Genomic DNA, 20,193 nt, shown 5'->3' on the forward strand with positions numbered 1-20,193 from the left:
TGGGTAAATTATTAAAATGTCTTAAATATTTTATTAAGTGCTTCGAATGATCAAGGTACAAAATTTGAGAAGTTCATTGTATAAACTTCTTGCCAACTCTACAAGTTCATTTGTTCTAATTCTGCTAGGCGTCTTTATTATATATTGTGAATAATTGTCCCTACTAATACTCTCTTTATTCCATGAATGTAGCAAACATATATTAGTGAATTACGTAAATTTGTGTGTGATTCATGATCGTTTATACCTTTCTATTTATATTCATTTGCCAATTCAGTATTATGAATTTACCTTGCAGGTGTTTGGGGGATATTTTGGCCTTTCGAGAATCCAAACCTTATTAAGTACAACTACGAGTGATCATCAATAAACAAATCAACTCTCGTCAAACTATAAACAAAGAAGAGGTAATTCTCAAATGCCAATCCACCAACCATACAACATTATTGATAAATTACACATCTCACAAGTTCAAAAGCAGGGTTTTTTTTTTTTTTTTCCAATTAGGAGTACTCATAAATCTTTGAGTGCAATTGTAAATGTGGTTGCCACCATTGGTGAATGCCATGAGCTTGTTTAAAGTCTTGTGCAGGAGATAAATTTACAACCAACTCTGCTGATGGAATGAGATGAATTGGCTCAGATTCCCTCCCAAGTGCATTCAACAAAAGACCTCCAATCGAATTCTGTGTTGCTAATCTCTCGATACTTCCCGCACCGATATCTTCCATCTTCTTCCTGTGTTCAAAATATCCAATGTATTCTGATCCTACGTGGTCTGATGGATTAACAAACAAAGAAGGAACCCATGCTGCTATAGCAAAAAATGGCTCCTCAATTCCATTCCTTTGGTTATTGTTACTTCCAGCCTTCAAAGCAAGAGCGAGTCCCGCAGTGATAACACTCCCAGCAATCCGTAATCCATGTTTTAGTTTCTTGTCCTTGATTCTCTCTATTGGAGCGGCGAAGAATGGAGGATTGAAGAGGTATGATTTGAGGAAAATGCCTGTTCTTGCCATGGTTCTTCCAGCAAGCATTGCCATGGCAGACCCGAGGGAATGGCCAGCTAACCAGACATTCGAGTCACCAACAGTAGCAACCATGTTCCGAACCACTTGCATCGCAATCTCGAAACGTGATGTCCGATGCAGACCATTTTGAATGAGGTGAAGATCTAACTCTATGTCGCGAGAGACGGAATCTGGTTTGGTTAAGGTGCCTCGGAAAGCAATCACAAAACGGGGACTCCCATCAACCTTGTGGTGACCTTGGAGCAGCAAAGGTTTGAATTCATAAACAGCACCAAAAATGGAAGAGTCAACATCATCCACGAGCTGACGAAGCAACCGAAAGTGACAGAATTCCCACCAGCGGGGAGCAAAGGCCTCGGTGCCTTGACGCTTCTCCTGGCGGTCTCGTTCTAAAATGTAAACGCCTTGAACCAAACAAGCGGCAACTGACCTTCTGTGATTGGCATTCTCCCTGCAGTCATAATGTTATCCCCTACTCAACCAGACTAAATTAAAATCCCTGTTAACAAATTAAAAAATTATTGAAAAGCCATCACAAGTAACTTGGTTCATGTACAAATTACAAAGCTAGAAATAGAAAATACCTCATTCGATAACCATTTGGCTTTTCTTTTCTCAATTTTGGAAAATTAAACTTATAAACACCTCTTCCACCTTTAAATTTCTGGCACTAATATCTACCTTTCATCGATGATATCACCAAGTCAAATTTTAAAAATAAAAACAAGTTTTTAAAACTACTCTTTTTTTTACCTTAAACCCAAAATTACGGGAAAAAAATGCAGAAGTGGAGGAGGTGTTTATAGGCTTAAGTTTTAGAAGACTAAAAACGAAATGGTTGTTAAACCCATGCAAAGGACTTTCTGAAATCTGAACTCAAGCTCTAAAAATTTATATTTTCATGACGGAGAGAGAGGAGTTTATTCTTACCAATCAACCGAAGCCAAGTGTAATGGCCCTGAAAGTTCAAAAACTTCCCTCTCAGAGGCCATTACATTTAATATTCCTCTCCTTTCCTCTTTGGAACCCAGCTGCTCTACACCGGCAAGGAAAAGTTCAGAAAGTGGCTGTATTATAGTAACATGCATCAAAAATAAAGAGCAAGAATTAGAAGTTCATTGATAAAAATGCATACTATTTACAGAAGAGATCTTTCATTTTTTAGCTTCGTCCAAACATACTCCTGGGCGTTTTAGTTCATCCAGAACTTTCAGTAACTATTATCCTATATGGACAGAAACCGTTATTGTAATTTAGATCCCCATCACCCTCTTCCATTTCTTCCCTCTTCTCTACTTCAATTTATGACCTTACACTCCTACATTTCTGCTCCTTTTTACCTTTTTTCCTCAATACCACCATAATGTTTTTCTTACTCTATTCCTCAATCTCTAAGACTACCAAATAAACAGGAGTTCTCTCAATTTTTTAGCCTGGTCCAAACATAGATATAAGAAATTTCAACACCTAAATAGTCAATCCTTTGGGTTGGAAAATAACCATTTTGAAACAACTCATATAACTCGTTTCCCTAAAACCAGTTTTCTCCATAACCAAACATATACCAAAATTTCAAGTATCATATCCTACAATGCAACATAAAATATATTCTCGATACTCAGCAAAACAATGAATTGCCAAATACAAAAAAGGACAGACAAATGAATACCATATTTGATCATTGGGAGCCTTTGGTGCTAACCACAACAAATAATAGACTAATTTGAACTGAAAAAAGGATTAACAAAAATCTTCATCTCTACAAATTCAGTAATGCACTTTTTTTTCTTTTCCTTCAACTGAGACGTATTAGGTATTACCCAGATTCTCAATATGTCTAATTTCATGTGTATTAAAACTCAACCATAATAACTCTCACTCCACTATTAAAGTAAAAAATTGCTAAAACATTCAAATCCTGAAGGATCCATGGTGAACTCGTTATTCTCATTTCTTCATGCTATAACCTGTGTACCATGATTGATCGAAGTAAATAGTTTTTGAGATAGGAGAATATAAGATAGTATATTAGAAGAGAGGAAATAGAGCAATGTTAGATCATGGATTAAAGAAAGAACAAATATATGCTCTGCATATCGCTCAAAATCGCAAATCTACTCTCAATCTCATTTTCAATCTTGTTTGTGCTCTCGCTCTTGTTTATGGAAGTGGAGAAAAATAGAGAAGGCATAGAGAACAAAGTAGGAGGAGTGAAAAAGGAAACATATCAGGGAGGTTGAAGACCCTCACTTAGAGGGGAAATTGCGGGATAAAGGAGCATAGTATTTTGAGTATCATAACCCTATATTTTATAAGTTTGATTCGATGGTTCTTATAATTTCCAAAATATGCTCATTAAATAGCCCAAATGTAATTGTTGATTAAATTTTTTATGCACGTATGAATTAATAATTAAATTAATTAAAAAAACATTTTGAAATTATTTCTAACAATTTCTCCAAAATGCTATACCAACCATGTCATATTCCATTTGGGCCCAAGATTTTAAGTCAGACAACCAAATTATTCCATACTAAAAAGTACAGTTTTTTTAAGTCTTTTGAAAAGTTGGTATTCTTACAATATTTGAACGTTCTAAAATGAAGTACAAGTTTATGCATATTTTTTATAATTTAGAAAAAAACGGATTTTTTTACCAACTTTTTAAAAAGGAAGAAGAAATCATTCCTGGCTGAAATTTAAAAAAAAAAACTATGGAAGAATAAAGACAGAAACATAAGACGAAGACATATGCCTAGGCTACTATGCAAAATTATTAGGCACCAAATTTGTGATGTAAAAATAAAATTAAATATTATAGTAAAATATTTACAAATTTAACAAAATTTTAGAGTACATTAACGATAGAAACTCAATATCTATTTAGTATCTTATCTATTAGCTTTTTTTTTTATTATGTTTGTAAATATTTTGTTTCTATACTTGAAGACAACTGGTATTTGACTTTCAGAACAATACTATAAAGAAAAATCCGGCCGGGAACATCCAACTTTGCGATCAAATTCTATCAATTTTTGAAAATATGAATTTCCCTAAAAATGATGAAGGCGCTGCCCAAAACCTACCTTGATGATTTAACCTACCATACAATATCAGCAAATCAACACAATAACCAAAACTAGTTCGCCATTGAATCAGGAATTCCCATTCAACAACAATGTAGCTATTTATTCAGATCTAAAATAGCTGCTAGTTTTTCCGTATTCATTTCGAGGGACTTCACGCTTCAGAATCTAGAACAACCATTACAGAACGCCTAGAAAAAGAGAATCTATAGAAGTTAATGTAGGAAGGAAGTGCAGGAAAAAGCTGAAGATCAATCAAATACTTAAATCTTCAGACAGGGAAAGAATCACAACAAAAACAACTAGCATTTCAGAAACTACTGCGGATCTAAATCACAATAGAAATTATAATCAAACGACATTGCAGATCGAAGCAAAATAACAATATAAACGAGACGCCTGCCACGAAATGACTCAGCAAAAGAGAGAAATCCGATGGCGAGAAAGCAATGGATCCATGGAATTACCTTATGGACGGGAATGCATCGGCCGAACCGAAGATTGAAGAAGGCCTTCGTCGGAGTCGGAAGCCAATGGTTTCAATTTTCAACCGACGTTTCACCTGGGAGAGACATGAACCGATTAATTTGGGCGTTTCTTCTTGTTTTGTTTTGTTTTTGTTTTTTTTTTTGTCTTTTTCTTTTTTCATCTTCAACTTAAATTACAAATTTAGCCCTACTAGAGTCTACGTACACGCACCCACGATAAAAAATGAAAAATGTCATATCAACTACACCGTCATCGTCAACAGTGTGGTAAGGAATTATCTGGTACACAATCATTTAAATTTATTTTTTAAGATTCGTTAACAAAGAAAATGACAAACTTGAAATATTTAAAAAAATAGTCAATTTCGTATATTTTTTGTTATACTTACATTAAATAAGACGATTTGTTATACTCATCAAAATTTCTTTAAATTTTCATCTTATTATTATTATTTTCTTTATTTAATTAATTTTTTAAGTTTAACCTGAATTTCGGAGACTTGAAGTTTTAATTGTTTGATGGATAATATATAATTAAGTTATATAAGACTTTCTTGTTTGATGTTCATATTCAACAAATCTATAGACATTAACAAAAAGTTTATTATTATCAGTTTTATAAGTAATTTATCCATCAAAGTGTATTATTAAAAAATATTTTATTTTATCTTTTTGTCCATATCTCTTTAACTCGAAACCTTTATATTTATTGATGCACTTTTTTTTTCTTGTCCGTCTAATTTTTTTAGGGACTTCTTTTATGATTTAGAAAAATAACCCAAGAAAAATCTTATTGAGATAAATGACTTTGCTTTTTAAATTGAAAAGGGAGTTGCTTTTTTTATTTTCTTATTTTTCCACTTTGGTCGTTTTCTTTTTTCTTTAATGAAAGAAATACATTAACCAACGAAGAAATAGCATACTTTTCATCATTAATGACTAATGAGAGAGACCTCCAAGAAAAATAATAGAACTTAAACTAACAATTTGAGTTTATTGTCAATGATGAGTACTGTGTAGCAAAAATGATTTTGAAGTATTACCTATACTTAATTCTAGGTTATAAATAGCCATACACATTACTATTATAAGCTTTTAAACAATGAGAATAATACTTGATCAAGTTTGAGGGAATAGCAATTAATATATAAATTTTTTGGTTTTGTTGGTATGGGCTAAAAAACAATTTTATCATTAAGCTAATTTCTGAATTGATCCTTCTTCTCCATGTATCCCTCCCGTTCAAGGTTAATAATATAATCCTTCCATCGTTAAAAGATTAAATTAAATATATTTATGTTATTAATTCAATATTTTATGCTTTTGTGAAATTACAATGTATATCATTAGACGTATTTGTATATTCGTTTTTCATAAATTAATGAATCCTTATCTATGTCGCATGGACGTATTTGAGTTTGTGGTTGTGAATTATTTGATTAGATAGAACAAAAAAGTATTACAAAATTTAAAAATCGAACCTTCTACCATTTGCTACGTTGAATTCACACACATTTTGGACAACCAAAGTCACTTCACATTTTATATATACATAAACTACAAAGTATTAACAATATATAGTGTTTCTATATATATAAATTATCCAAAATCCATCTTTGCTATTCACCTTCAAGAAACGCTTTTTCTATGTCCAGTCGTTAACGATTTATCGATCACTTGAAACACCGGCGGTTGATCAATCATGGTTTCCGGTATTAGGTTTTCTCTTCGCCTTCGAACTTCGAGAAAGATCATTGTCGTCAACAGAGCTACAAACAAAATTCCAAACCCTATCCTCATCAACCGATCATGGGCGACAACTCCATGGAATCCGACGAAAATGTTCAAAAGTCCCAATACCATTGCAATTCTCCCCACCCAATAGTGAGCAAAGTTCCAATACTGTCGGCGTTTAGAGTCACTTGATGGCCTTCCAATGAACTGACATACCTGTAGTTAAGAAGATTGAGTTTCAGATTTGGTATTATTAGCTTAGTGGGAAAATGAGAATCATCATCATCTTACGAACCTCGAGACCTGCAAGGCAAAACACAGTGTAGCCCAAGAATTTGTGTGCTACGAAGACGGCGCCGAGTTTTTGGTACAAAGTGCGTCCTATAGAGATAGATACAATTCCAATGAAGAATCCAACGAACTGTACCGAAGAATGAATGTAGTACCACGACGGTTCCAAGTGTCGAAAGTATCTAGCGACTAACAACCCCGCCGGTGTCACAGTGCCCCAACCGATTACCGCCGTGACTCCATGGTATTTTCTCAGATCGTCGGGGCTCATTGGATGGGATGTTAGATGGTGACCTACATAAAATGACAATCCATCAACTTAGGGTTAGATAATGTCAGTACTAGAGATGCGGCAAGGGGGCTAGGAATACCATTTTCCGTACCCATTTCCGCCGGACGGAGATTCTAATCAATAATTAAATTTATTACTAGATTGTTTATCAATGTTAGTATTATAAGACAATTTGAATGTAAATGTTAATTAGCTAAATTTTAGACCAAAAAAAAACGAATGGATAATTAAATCAAGTTATTGACATATATATAATTCTAAATTTAAATATTATGACATTTTTAAATATAGTAAATAATTAAATTATATTTATCACACATCTCAGTTTTTTTTTTTATAATCATCCTTGGTACCAATTTTAATAATAATAATTAAGTATATACAACAATATTTGAAAAATTGTAAATACAACAAAATTATAGACCAATATTTATAACATAGATGATAAACAATAGACTTCTATCATTGATAAATTATTGACAGATTTGCTATATTTAATTTTTTTTTTAAATGTTGTTGTTATATACTTAATTATTTTGAATCTAATTGTTATATTTGCAACTATTTTTTTTTGATATGTTTTGTAAATAGTTTTACAAGCATTTGAATCACCTATGGAAAAAAAAATTATTTTAAGAAAAAAATTTCTTTAAATGAGTTTAAAATTTAAATATTTACATATTTGATTAGATCTCTTATATATAATTTTAAAAATTTATTTTTCTCAAAATTTGGTTCGAAGTGTTTTTTTTTAAAATTGATTGTTTATCAACCGCATTTTAAAATATTACCAAACACCTTAAAATTATTTTAAAATGAATTTTTTAGATTTAGACGCCCTTAAAATGTAATCCAAAACACACCTATAATTTTTTCTACATATTTCTTAGAATTTCCCTTCATTCTCATTTTTTATATTTAAACTTTGACTATTTATTTATTTGAACCAATAAACAAAGCAAACTTCAAATATAAATGTAATATTTATATAATAATAATATAATAGCAAAACCTTCGATAACTATTTTAAAAAAGTAAATAAATAAAGTCGATCCGGGCGAACAGGTAACGGGTCGGAGGCCCGTCCCCGTTTAGCTCAAGGGAAAATTTCATCCTCACGGGAATATCCGCCGGCTCGTTCCCGTGGGGAATTGGACATCCCTAGTAAATGCAATCAAATTTCTACCCTAATCTTTCAAGAATTACTCTGCAGAAAGAAGAAAAACCTGAGGAGAACTCGATGAAGGTGGTAGTGCTGTTGATATGTTTTGGGAGGGAGCCATTTTTGTAGGGATTTGCAGAGCCGATTGCCAATAAAATGGGTTGGAAAGCCAGGGAAGCGGCGAATTGGAGCTGGAAAGCGATGTAGAGTAAATCTCCATGAGCAACAACTACAGGTCTTGCAGTGGTGAATTTCAAATCGCCTTTGTCAGGTATGACTTTAGACATGTTTTTGCCTTCTAAATGGTATTGCCTTATTCCAGAGACGCCATTTGGTTCCACCCACGCCACCATAGCGCTCGATCCCACCATACTCCCATTTCGAGAGAATCCAATTCCAATCCATTGGTGATTATTCTTCCCTGATAAAACGATCGTCGTCACGTTCTGACCGTCCTGGTAAAACTGCATTCAACCATCAAAATGGTGAGAATTCCACATCATTTTTATATATTAATCTTGCAATCGAATCCATGTTTAATGTTTAATCTAATATCAAGAACTACTGGGTCAGAATTGGATTTGGATTTCTTCCTCTGGTTTAGTTAAAGCTCTGATTGATAACCATTTGATTTGCCTGTTGATTTCTTTGCTTGTTATTGTTATCATCAAAGAAAACAAACACTGTTTTCAAAAACCAAATGGGTTAGGTGTAAATTTCTAATCCTTTTCTTACTCCTAACTCGATCGAGTGTTTTTCTGTAAACCCATTAGAAAGAGATGTGATTGTGAAGGTTAAATTGATGGATTGAATTAAAGTTTCAATTGGGTAACAATGAGGATTAAAGTAAATGATGGATTAAGAATGTTACACTGAAGGAAAACTTCTGTTGCCAAATGTGGGAGCAAGATAGGCTGGAGAGATCAGAATATGGTGGAGGAAGAATGGTTCTGAGATTCGTATTGCAGGTTGCCGAAGGATTGGCCGTGTTGGAATAGGCGATGACGGCTTTGAGATTGAATCCGACGATGGATATGAAGCAGAAGAGTGAAAAGAGGAGAAGTTTGTTTGAAGAATATGAAAGTGCCATTTTCTTAATTTCACTTTCTTTGTCTCTCTAATCCTCTCTCTCTCTTTACACAGAAAGCTTGCTTGAGATAGCCATTAATGGAAGCACACATTTTTTGTTCAAACAAGTGGAAGGTGGAGAAGGAAAAAGGGCATTGGATCACGCTTGACCATTGTACTCATCAACCCAAGGATTTTGGTTTGTGGATTACTAAACTTACTATTTTCTTTTTGTTTAGAATTTGTGGATATATTTCTACATCTTGAAAGTTTCATCTTTACCCTTAACGTTACCTTTGTTTCAAATAATGCCCTTTGAGAGTGTTTTATCTGATAAATTTTTTATTATTATTTTTTTCTAAAGAAGAACCGCATCCATAAAAACAACCAATAAGAAATACGAACACCCATCTCAAGCTCGATAATGTTAATAATAATAACTCAGGAATGAAAATTATTGGTTCGAATACAAAAAGACACATCAAAAGGGCATGTTTGACGAAGTTATGGGCCGTTTTACTACAACTTCTCGAGGGTTAACTAAGTCCAACCAATAAAATGAGTATATCTATCACAAAGAACTCCATAGGAGGACCTAAGAACAATTAGATGAAAAAGAATTAGTTATGTGAAAAATACATTAGAAAGAAATGTGTATTGAAAACCACCGCCACATGGAGGGACCTACCCCATCTCATGTTTCTTTGTGTTTGGTGAGTTTTTTTTTTCCCTCTTTTGTCTCTGATTTACTCAAAGGCATGAAATCAAAATGTTCCTTTCAAATATGATCAAGTTTTACTTTTTGACTATTTGGAAATTTCTCATAATTAAACACATTCCAAAAGGTTTAATTTCCCTTCAAAGTTGTTCATTGTTCTATTTTCACAAAATTTCCCCATTTTTCAAGTGAATTTTGTATATTATGTCATTATATGTAGTGAATTGAATTAACATAAAAAACAATGCCCCTCTTATTAAAAATAACCAATCATATTGAGAACCTTACCATATTACTGCTCAAAATAAAATTAAAAAAAAAAAGAGTCAAATTTAGGTTAAACTACCATCTAGTTGGTTTATACACTTTGAAATTTGTTTAACTTTAATTTGTGTAATTTTAACGGTCTAATTTCAGTTTATGCAGATAACAAAAATATTATAAAAACTCAATATAAACTAACATTGTGAATTATACTTATGAAAATTAGTTCTAAATATAAATTGATATTTGCCTGAATCAGAATTAAATTTATAATTTTTCATTTGAGTACAATATTCTATTCATATTATGGTATAAATATAATAGGAATCAATGGTAATTATTAAAGTTACTATTTTGTTACACGAACTTATAATTTAATGTTTTACTTATTTTTTTATGAAGGGCAATTAAATATTGTGCAACGTTGCCTGTCGTTTTTCTTTTTCTATGTTGTCTCGTAGATTTATAAATTTTTTATTATCCTATTGGGTAAATATACGATGAAGTTACAATTATTTTTTTCCTTTTCAAAAAATAATTTGAAATAAAAGTTAAAAACAAACTTTATTTCAATATTTTCAAACAATTATCTTTAGTTCAATTATATATATATATAAATAAATAAAAGATATTCAAACTTTTAACCTTCTAGATCTTATTTATAATCCGAAACTTATATTCTCTAAATGTCAATATTCACTTTTATTTTAATCTTAGAATTTTATTTATGATATAAAAAAATCATGCTATATATACACTTCCAAATTTTATTCATGTTAATATTGAATGACTCAGGTTTTGAAAACAATGAAAACTAACATTTTGCTTATCTAACAAAATACTTAGATCGTACTACTTGTTTTTTTTTCTCTCTCTTGCTTACGTTCATGTTTTTATTTCTCCTCCTGAAATACTAGAAGCAAAGCAAATTCTCGAGTTGCTCTTTCGTTTTCTCACGTTATTGATCAACGAGTAAAAGGTAGCTAGAAGTACAAGTGTACAAAGACATATCAAAGCAAATATTAACAAGTAGTCAACCAAAAGTGTGAGTGTGAGCAATAATCCAAGCAAGTGATGAACGTTTGGACAATACCCACAAACGGGAAAGAGAAAGGGAAGGAAAAAGGAAGAAATGTTATGACTTAAGCAAAAGGTTATTATCGATAAAATATGATATTGAAAACATATTTTAAGAAAACTCATATAAAGTTGTAAAAGCAAAATTGAATTTCTATTCGAAAACTTACGTCCACTGATCTTCACCGATCTAACCTCTCTCTTTCTCTCTCTCTTCCTAATTTTAAACACTTTTCTGTTTCATTTTCCCCCTTTATAAAATCACCAACAAGAAAAGAAAAGAAAAAAAAAAAAAAATTTGATCTTACCGTCGTAGCTGTGGAGTTGCAAGATCGCCTTTTTCTTTGTTCAAGTAACGGTAACTTCTCTTCAATCAATTTCTCATCAAGCATTATAAATTCAATTTTATTTCCCGTGATCTCCATCCCAAGCTCTTCCCCAAAAATTCAATCCTTCACTTCTCGTTTCTCCCTCCGAGCATCATCACTCATGGCGAAGAGCATTTTGGTCACTGGTGGAGCTGGATACATCGGCAGCCACACAGTTCTTCAACTTCTTCTCGGCGGTTACAACGCCGTCGTCGTCGATAACTTGGATAACTCCTCCGAGATCGCTATTCGCAGAGTCAGAGATCTCGCTGGAGATTTAGGGAAGAATCTCACATTTCACAAGGTTTCTGCCTTTTGTTTTGCCCTATTTTAGCAATTCCTTTTAGATTAATAGTTCGATGTGGTGTGTTAAACTCTGGATCGTGTTATTTTGATGGATTTTGATTCTTATCTACGCGATCTTGCGATTTATTTGTTTACGTATGGATTGGATCCGGAGTCTGTTTTTCGATCTTCCTGGAAAGTTCTCGATCTGAGATTACAATGCGATTGATGATTTATGAATTTTGATTGTGCTTTTTGTTCTTGTTGCAGCTTGATTTGAGGGATAAACCAGCTCTCGAGAAGGTTTTTGCTTCGACGAAGTAAGGATCTCTATTTACTTTTCTCAACATTCATACATTGTTTTTGAGGATTTTGCATTTTTGCGATTGGGTACAGAAAGCATCTTTGTACACATGTCTTTTGGCCTTTCTGCTGCTTGATCCGAAAGGATCCCCTAACTTTAAGAGAAGGGGTCCGTTTCCCTCGAATAAAAACACTTTTTTGCGTAAATCTAGAGATGCCCTGGACGTGGGCGGAGGGAATCCATTCCCCTCTTTCATTTTTTTTTTCTAAAGAAAAATATTAATTTATAGTATTTGAAAATGTTCACTAAAAATTTCAGACATAAATCTTCACTCATTTGTTTTTTATTTTTAAAAAATGGATTTAATTGTTTTTATTAAGATTATTAAAAGATTGACTTGAGTCAGTTGGTCTAAATTATTTAGGTCGTATCTTAAATGTTGAATGTTTTATATCATTTTATTATTAGACCTTTTTTTTCTGTCTTTTGAAAATATATATATATATATATATATATATATATATATATATATTTTGTGTAATATGAGTTATTGATTTTGGACTAGAATTAAAATAAAGAATTATCGTAAATGATAAAATTATTTGAAAATATCAACTGAATATAGGAAAAATGTAGATTATATCAATAGTAGATTTCTATTGATAGATATGAAATTTTGATATATTTTGTAAAAATAACAAAATATTGAAACTATTTACAAAATTTAACAAAATCTATTAAGTCTTTTATAGTCATTTTAGTTTTTTGTTTTACTAATCACAACAATTTCTCTTTTGTTGAATATATTTATTCATTTTTGCTATATTTGGAAGAACCCTATAAAAATTTAAAGGAATTTTTTTTTTTAATTTTAAGTGAATGGTATTGACAAAAAGAAATCTTATTGGTACATTTCTATTTTAATGGAAATATATAGTTATTAACTAGCCGTGGCATATACACTCGACCAAAAAGTTGAGCTTTAAATCACTACACCAAACATGGTGTTAAATTTAGAAAAGTGGAAAAAAAAGGTCTCGATGAAGAACATTGTTGGTGGTCCTTTCAAGTTTCTAATTTATTTCATAAGAATCAAATGCGTTCTTTTCAAAAAGGAAAAAAATGAAAGGCAAACCTTTTTTTTCTTCTTTTTGCATTCTATAGTTTTTTCTATTATTATTATTTGAAATTCAAACTGCTTCTGTAGATTCGATGCTGTCATCCACTTTGCTGGACTTAAAGCAGTTGGCGAAAGTGTCCAAAAGCCACTGCTCTACTACGACAACAACTTAATAGGGACAATTGTCCTGTTTGAAGTCATGGCTTCCCACGGATGCAAAAAGGTTTTCTGACATGAGATTAACTCCCATATATTAAAAAAATCCTTAATTATTGACAGTAAATAATAAGAAATTCGTTGTGATTTCTCCTCTTGAGAATTTACAAATTTTTATACCTAACAAAATTTTGAAAACTTGGTCTCTCGTCAGCTTGTGTTTTCATCATCAGCCACCGTTTATGGTTGGCCAAAGACAGTCCCTTGCACCGAAGAGTTCCCTCTGTCTGCAACAAACCCTTATGGACGAACCAAGGTGCATACTACATGCTCTTTAGAAACTGCTCAGTTTTTGAGTGGTGAACACCTACTTTGATAGGATGCAGTTATTTTTTGAGCTCATTCAGATGTTTTTGCCCTGAGTACATCCTAATGAAATGACTGGATATTCCCTTTTACTTTCAGCTTTTCATCGAAGAAATTTGCCGCGATATTTACCGATCAGATTCAGATTGGAAAATCATATTGCTTAGATACTTCAATCCAGTAGGTGCTCATCCCAGTGGAGACATTGGTGAAGACCCCCGTGGAATTCCCAACAACTTGATGCCCTTTGTGCAACAAGTTGCTGTTGGCAGACGGCCAGCCTTGACAGTTTTCGGATCCGACTACTCTACCACGGATGGAACCGGGGTATGTGTAGTAAACTGTTCCAAAATTTTCATCTTCTGAATTATTATTTAGTGATGAGAAAACATCAAGTTTTTACTCTGTCCCTTTTGCAGGTTCGTGACTACATTCATGTTGTTGATTTAGCTGATGGACATATTGCTGCATTGCGCAAAGTGGATGATCCCAGCATAGGTATATTATTTTCAAGTGGCTTTGCTTGGCCATTTCACAATATCGTATTATGCTTCAATGATATTATTTATTAACAACCCAAAGTAATTGGAACTTATCTTTTGTTGGAACTTAATGGTGGTTATTTCTTACCTATTCCATAGTATATCTATTTCGAGCTTCAGTTCAGCATAATTACTTTTAGACACCATCCAAATAGTTTCTTCACACTTGTGAAGATATTGTCCTTATTTTATGTATATTCAAGATTCTTTCCCTACCCTTGACATCTCTATACAATATATTTGGGTTGATTTTCTCATAATAAACAACGTCTGCACCATTTTTGAGCTTGTATACCATGGAAACTTAACAGCCTGTAGCAATAATTCTTGTCACTTGGAGAAGGATAACACTTCGCTAATATTTGTCTACAGGCTGTGAGGTTTACAATCTGGGAACTGGAAAGGGTACTTCAGTTTTGGAGATGGTTTCAGCATTTGAAAAAGCGTCTGGAAAGGTAAAAGATTTTCCTTTATATGCATTCTCTTTTGCCACAAATGAACTAGACGATGCCGAAAAATACACTTTCGTAGTTACACTAAAACATGACAATCAGAACAGGATGCAATGACTTTTCCTTCCCTAGAAGATATTCGCTATTCATATTTGGATATTTGAGTCACATTAATATCCAAATACATGCGTGAAAGAAAATGTCAATACTACGTGAAAAAGAAGAAATAAACCAAACCAAATCTAACCTAACTCATCCAGTCTAAGCTCAAGAGTTGAGTTGTTGCATTACATTATAACAACATCTAATCCCATTTGCAGAAAATTCCTCTTGTGATGGCGGATAGACGACCGGGAGACGCCGAAGTCGTATATGCCGAAACAGATAAAGCAGAGAAGGAGCTGAAATGGAAGTAAGATTGTTCCACTCTGTTTCTTTTTATTTATGGATGAAATCAATGAGGAACTCATATTTGGTTTGTTGTTGTGTAGGGCAAAGTATGGAATTGAAGAAATGTGCAGAGATCAGTGGAACTGGGCAAGCAAAAATCCTTATGGTTATGAAGCTTCAGCCTCCAAAAATTGAGTAAACCTAATTTCCACTGCCTCGTTTTGGCCATTTTGTTGCCCCCTTTTGAGTTTTGCATCTCTCTCTCCGTATCCATGATGTGGAATAAGCCGAAGCCGATCGTTTTCTTCTTTCCATTGTAGTGTTTTTATTAAGCACTTGTCCTTTTTGATCTTCATCGGAGTCGGAATGTAAACTTTTGATTTAATCCATAAGTTTATCTTCCACGAGATTATCAATAATTTGTTCTCTCTAGGTATCATTCTTTCTTTAGGGGAATTTCTCAATTAGGGTTTTCCAATTCAGGACGAGTTGTCCGTGTAATTGAGTTAAACAAAGTGATACCAAACCATAGATTTAATAGTAGGAGAGAGAAAAGAAGGTATTTTTTCGACATAGTACAGCGAATCAAAATATAAAATATAAGAAAATAACAAAGTCTTCCTTTTACCATAGACGAATATCATAAATAGTCTATTTGGTATATCAAAATTTTGTTATATTTGTATAAATATTTTCTGACCTTTTTACCACGGTTCCCAATAGATTTCAACAAAATTACAAAAAAAATTTACAAAAACATAACAAAATTTCAAAACTTATCTAATACGTAACAAAATTTCAAAACTTGTCTAATACGTAATAAAATTTCAAAACTTATAAATGACAGACAATGATATACTTATAAAATTTATAAGTGACATTGATAATATCCATAAACTTTTATCAATATCTTTGATGTCTATCGAAATCACTGATAAACATATTTATCATTGATAGGTTATAAAATTATTAAAAATAAAAATTTCTTTACTAAGAAATATATCTGACTTATTTTCTCCCCCTAAAATTTTAAGCTCTCATTTGAACTTCTTTTTCCCTACAAGACTTTTGTCCCTCTTTATTCTTCTTTTTTTCAAAATAAAATGACCTTCTGATCTCTCTTTTATGTATGACATTTTGAGAGCATAATAAATCCTCCAAATCTTAAATGATTGTTCAAATTTAAGATAAATTCCAAATTCATATGAAACAATATTATGTACAAAAAGAAATGGGGGAAAAAAGAAAAAAAAAGTCTTCTGCACAAATTTCTGCTAAAAATGTGTTAATCATACTTAATTACTTCAAACTAATACTTCCATTATTTGAACTAGAAGTTTCATTTCCACATCCTATCTTGCAATCGCTCTGCAAAGCCAATAACCAAGAGTCCACCTGACAGAAAAAAAAAGGTTTAAAATCTCAAACCAACGACCAGGACTACCTTACAATGTTCAACTCAAGCACAAAACTAACTGAACCAACGTTGAAATACCTGAATCTTAGAAATACTCGAGCATTCGTATCGCAGCCCCTGACGAGTTGAAATGTAGAATGCATATCTCACATCTTCATCTTCATCTTCACGTGTAATGCTCGGCAGAGAACCCACTTCAACGATGTCAGCTAGAAGGGTGGAATCCTGAGGGCTAATATCTGACCATAAGTTGTTTGATTTCATTAGCGAATGGATAAAAGAAGGCCTAAGGTATATCAAAATAAGTTGACCGTTCTAAATTTCAACAAGAATTCTGTTTCTGAGATAATAAGAACACAGTACTACAGTAGTACGAAGGAGACTCACATTATACGGTATTTTTTCCACAATTATCCCATTGAAACATTGCACTATTCCACTTATGGCATATTTAAGTTGGAACAGTTTTGAGATAAGTAGTTGAACTTTGGTATTTTTACAAGGCCAAAATGAGAATATATTTATTGGACAAAAATGTATACGATTATGTTGCATTGCAATAAGATCTAGATATATTGGTATTAACCAAAGGTGTTAAAATGATACTGGCTGACTTCCAGTAGATGTAACATGAAGGATTATCGGCCAGGAGGTTGGAATACCTGTAGATGATAAGTAGAAATATATACACTTTCCATGTAAGACAACAAAGCGTGGTAGCCAATCGTCGACATCGGTATCATCGATAGGAGGAGGTTCTCCTGGTAGGGCTTCCCATCTCTAGAAGACAAAAAAACCATTTGACGTAGTACAACAGAACAGAAGTTACAGTGAACATTCAAAGTGTTAAAAGAAGATAGGGGGAATGTGAATACAGTTCGAATGTACAAATAGCCCGACAGACGAGCAGACCGCAAAAGTTCATCAATGTGTTCCAACCTGTTCAGAAGAAAATATAAGTGAAATTTCCTATGATTCTCGCTCCAAGATAAACCATGAATCAAGTAGTACTGGTTACTTGAGCATAGGGAAAAAAATGAAGTTGTTGAAGGCACATCCAAAATGCTTTCAACAGTTAGAGTTCCGTTATTCACAAGATTAAGGATTTCCTTACTGAGCTTTTAGGTGAGCTTCCCGCTCTTCAAGATCAGCAATCTCGGATCGCAATGTCGCTAACTCCACAGCACTCAGCACAACCTGCAATTGAAGATTTATTTTAAGTGATGGATGAAAATTTGAACCAAATATCTTTGCAAACATTTATAACTAGTGACCTTTTCTTGACCATCACTCCCCGAACCCCACGACAGTCGCCGGAGACTAAGCAAGTTCAACATGAATGAGGCACTTCTTAGTTTTCGCCGAGTCCAAGAATGGTCATGTGACCTATCCTACAACAGATCAAGAACAATAACCAAATTAATCAGTTGTCTTTTTTCTAAAATTTTCTTAGTTTCACTCCTATCTCTAAGTCGGAAACAAGTACCTTGATGAATCGTTTACTCTTGGGTGTTCAGTGGATGAGGATGGGGTACTATTTTCAGAACAGTCCGAATTGGAAGGTGAAACTTGAAAGTGATCTGGAATAAACTTTATCCTTGTGGAGGTATCATCCATTAAGATGACTGTAACCTGGAGAAGCAGTTGCACAACTAAAGAGAAAATGGTTGCTAAAAAGAAAAAGATAAACTTTACTCCTAATTGAGAATGGCGTTGTTTTAGTTTGATCTGATAATTCCATTTATACAGACTTTGGGAAAAATGTGACAATTTAAAAAGAAATGGTACTTTTAATTGTGAATGAAATCATTTTAACCAAAAGTTCTATTTTTAGGGACAAGGTAACTTAAATCTTTTTCAATTTCCAACTTCCAACAATAGGGTTCTTTTTCTCTCTTCTTCTTTCTGTTAGGAAAATATTTTAATAAATAACATAAAAATCTTTTGAACTTAGAATAGTTATTTAGTCAAGGATTACGTTAAAAAATATAACTTTGTGACCAATTCAAAAGGCCAAGAAATTGAATTCATTAAGCTACACTTCATTATGCACTTCTTTAAATGAATATGAATGCAAACAAGAGATGAATAGTTTAACGTCCACATCAGAAGAGAAAGAAAACCTCCCAATCAACAACAGAAAAACCATCAAAACGTACAAAAAAAAATCTCTACAACTCATGAGCCTAAGAAAAGTACAACTAAATTCTGAGCAGAAAACTAGAAATGAAATCAATACCAATCCAGCCCTAAACAATATCCCTGCAAAACCTGAATGAAAGAGATTTTTGCTTACTACTAGTTCTATTTCCTTATTTCTAAACCTGTTCAGCCAAAAGCTAGAAAAGAGCACGTAGATCGCATTACGAGCAAAAACTCCCTAATTAAGCTCAGATCATGGCTAATCTAAATCACCCATTTCTTGACTCAAAATCAAGAATAGTAGAAAAAATCAAGACTTCGCCAAAATCTCAAGAAAACCCAGAAATCACCATGATAAAAGGGAGATTCTCAAAACAAAGCTAGAAAAAGCAACAATTTCCATGGGGGAATTTGGATGTTCATTAGTCCATCAAACAACAAAGAACTTGCTATAGCTACAAACAAATTGGCAAAGGGATTTTAGGGCAACTTCTAGAATTAAACACAAAAAAGAGAAAAAAAATTGAAAAGTTTCGTACCTGTAGTTCACGAAATGTGGTGTCGTTTGACCACTGAATGGAAAAGAAAAAAAAAGAAAAGATTCCATTTTTATGTTCGGTACAGTAGTTGTGCGCCTTTTTTCATCATGATAAATTGGTGACGAAAAGACCATACTACCCTCTATTTAATATTTGGGTATATATATATATATAATTTGGACCATTGGCTTTGGGTTTTGAAAATTAGCTTAATGCTTAAGTTAATTTATGAATATGATTACACATCACACTTCTCACATCTATCAAAATTACTAACTTGCTTCTATTGGAAAAAGAAAAAACCCTCGTCTTGTGTAACTATTGAATTCACTAACAAATAAATGTTTTTGAAAAGATCGTTTTCGTATTCTTTTCGTTGTTATCAACCACTCTAATTTTATCTAAAATAGCTTATTTTTATATCAAAAATTAAAAATATATTTCAAATACGTCAAAAAAATGAGGTTTAGTCTCGATAGCTAGACGTATTAAGTGTAATATCGATTATCATAATTAATTTTAATTGAAATATTTTTCTTGAACACGTTTTCCTCTCTCTTGATCTTTTTTTTTTGGTATTATCAATCAAATAGCAACAAATTTTTTTGATAACTTAGAATGTCTTTGCTATATAATTTAAGTTTATTAAATCAATAAATTAAATTATACTTTTATTAAAAAAAACCATACAAACTTCATTATTCTTGACAAGACCCATCCCATAGTTGGCTGCATCACAGCACCTATCATAAAATAATAATAAGAACTGATCTTATACGTTAATTTTTCTTGAAATTGATTAATTAATCACAAAATGCACATAAACAATAATACGTGATATATAAAATTTATTATAAAAGTATTAATAAAAAATAAAAGGCAAGAAAAAAAATTAGCAGCA

At 32.5% G+C, this 20,193-nt stretch overlaps 4 protein-coding genes and 1 long non-coding RNA gene across 14 annotated transcripts; 2 read left to right on the top strand and 3 right to left on the bottom strand.

Moving 5' to 3' along the window:
* Window positions 1–367: 367 nt before the first annotated feature.
* On the bottom strand, window positions 368–4,735 carry LOC103482838 (GDSL esterase/lipase At4g10955). Of its 6 annotated transcripts, XM_051089915.1 has the most exons (4): window positions 4,585–4,735; window positions 4,118–4,308; window positions 1,962–2,067; window positions 368–1,482 (listed from the first exon to the last, which is right to left on the bottom strand). In XM_051089915.1, exons 3-4 carry the CDS (start codon window positions 2,021–2,023, stop codon window positions 504–506), a joined length of 1,041 nt encoding a protein of 346 aa, XP_050945872.1. In that variant the 5' UTR covers window positions 2,024–2,067; window positions 4,118–4,308; window positions 4,585–4,735; the 3' UTR covers window positions 368–503. The 6 variants fall into 6 exon arrangements, with proteins under 6 accessions (XP_050945872.1, XP_008437420.1, XP_008437419.1 ...); XM_008439198.3 differs by lacking the exon at window positions 4,118–4,308 and having other exon boundaries at window positions 1,962–2,062; window positions 4,585–4,729; XM_008439197.3 differs by lacking the exon at window positions 4,118–4,308 and having other exon boundaries at window positions 4,585–4,729.
* A 1,287-nt stretch (window positions 4,736–6,022) lies between these two features.
* On the bottom strand, window positions 6,023–9,174 carry LOC103482840 (cytochrome b561 and DOMON domain-containing protein At3g61750-like). The gene is made up of 4 exons (XM_017048025.2): window positions 8,956–9,174; window positions 8,149–8,548; window positions 6,635–6,924; window positions 6,023–6,555 (listed from the first exon to the last, which is right to left on the bottom strand). The coding sequence occupies exons 1-4, from the start codon at window positions 9,172–9,174 to the stop codon at window positions 6,235–6,237; spliced, it is 1,230 nt and encodes a 409-aa protein (XP_016903514.2). The 3' UTR covers window positions 6,023–6,234.
* LOC103482839 (uncharacterized) lies at window positions 8,424–9,490 on the top strand. The gene is made up of 2 exons (XR_001764744.2): window positions 8,424–8,569; window positions 8,963–9,490. It is a non-coding gene; the product is annotated as an uncharacterized LOC103482839 (long non-coding RNA).
* A 1,358-nt stretch (window positions 9,491–10,848) lies between these two features.
* LOC103482842 (UDP-glucose 4-epimerase GEPI48) lies at window positions 10,849–15,613 on the top strand. The gene is made up of 9 exons (XM_008439201.3): window positions 10,849–11,883; window positions 12,135–12,184; window positions 13,376–13,511; window positions 13,659–13,760; window positions 13,910–14,137; window positions 14,230–14,308; window positions 14,725–14,807; window positions 15,125–15,216; window positions 15,296–15,613. Exons 1-9 carry the CDS (start codon window positions 11,701–11,703, stop codon window positions 15,387–15,389), a joined length of 1,047 nt encoding a protein of 348 aa, XP_008437423.1. The 5' UTR covers window positions 10,849–11,700; the 3' UTR covers window positions 15,390–15,613.
* A 730-nt stretch (window positions 15,614–16,343) lies between these two features.
* LOC103482843 (uncharacterized) lies at window positions 16,344–19,442 on the bottom strand. Of its 5 annotated transcripts, none has more exons than XM_051089918.1 (8): window positions 19,293–19,442; window positions 18,098–18,243; window positions 17,886–17,997; window positions 17,726–17,808; window positions 17,487–17,550; window positions 17,274–17,391; window positions 16,690–16,850; window positions 16,344–16,589 (listed from the first exon to the last, which is right to left on the bottom strand). In XM_051089918.1, the coding sequence occupies exons 2-8, from the start codon at window positions 18,226–18,228 to the stop codon at window positions 16,494–16,496; spliced, it is 765 nt and encodes a 254-aa protein (XP_050945875.1). In that variant the 5' UTR covers window positions 18,229–18,243; window positions 19,293–19,442; the 3' UTR covers window positions 16,344–16,493. The 5 variants fall into 5 exon arrangements, with proteins under 5 accessions (XP_050945875.1, XP_050945876.1, XP_008437424.2 ...); XM_051089919.1 differs by having other exon boundaries at window positions 18,098–18,263; window positions 19,293–19,405; XM_008439202.3 differs by having other exon boundaries at window positions 18,098–18,281; window positions 19,293–19,374.
* Between the last annotated feature and the right edge of the window lie 751 nt (window positions 19,443–20,193).

Source organism: Cucumis melo, chromosome 9 (genome assembly GCF_025177605.1).
Source record: "Cucumis melo cultivar AY chromosome 9, USDA_Cmelo_AY_1.0, whole genome shotgun sequence".
In the NCBI taxonomy this organism is placed as follows: domain Eukaryota; kingdom Viridiplantae; phylum Streptophyta; class Magnoliopsida; order Cucurbitales; family Cucurbitaceae; genus Cucumis; species Cucumis melo.

Excerpts from the sequence above, each read along its gene's own strand:
- LOC103482838 (XM_051089914.1), bottom strand. The coding sequence starts at position 2,119 with ATGCATGTTACTATAATACAGCCACTTTCTGAACTTTTCCTTGCCGGT. Across the intron at positions 1,483-1,961 it reads CACTTGGCTTCGGTTGATTG|GGAGAATGCCAATCACAGAA; the intron begins GTAAGAATAAAC and ends TTATGACTGCAG.
- LOC103482840 (XM_017048025.2), bottom strand. The coding sequence starts at position 9,174 with ATGGCACTTTCATATTCTTCAAACAAACTTCTCCTCTTTTCACTCTTC. Across the intron at positions 6,925-8,148 it reads CTTCATCGAGTTCTCCTCAG|GTCACCATCTAACATCCCAT; the intron begins GTTTTTCTTCTT and ends CATTTTATGTAG. Across the intron at positions 6,556-6,634 it reads TTTGCCTTGCAGGTCTCGAG|GTATGTCAGTTCATTGGAAG; the intron begins GTTCGTAAGATG and ends TCTTAACTACAG.
- LOC103482842 (XM_008439201.3), top strand. The coding sequence starts at position 11,701 with ATGGCGAAGAGCATTTTGGTCACTGGTGGAGCTGGATACATCGGCAGC. Across the intron at positions 12,185-13,375 it reads AAGGTTTTTGCTTCGACGAA|ATTCGATGCTGTCATCCACT; the intron begins GTAAGGATCTCT and ends CTGCTTCTGTAG. Across the intron at positions 14,309-14,724 it reads AGTGGATGATCCCAGCATAG|GCTGTGAGGTTTACAATCTG; the intron begins GTATATTATTTT and ends ATTTGTCTACAG.
- LOC103482843 (XM_051089917.1), bottom strand. Across the intron at positions 17,998-18,097 it reads AGAGTAAACGATTCATCAAG|GTCACATGACCATTCTTGGA; the intron begins GTACTTGTTTCC and ends GTTGTAGGATAG. Across the intron at positions 17,392-17,486 it reads GCTATTTGTACATTCGAACT|AGATGGGAAGCCCTACCAGG; the intron begins GTATTCACATTC and ends TTTGTCTTCTAG.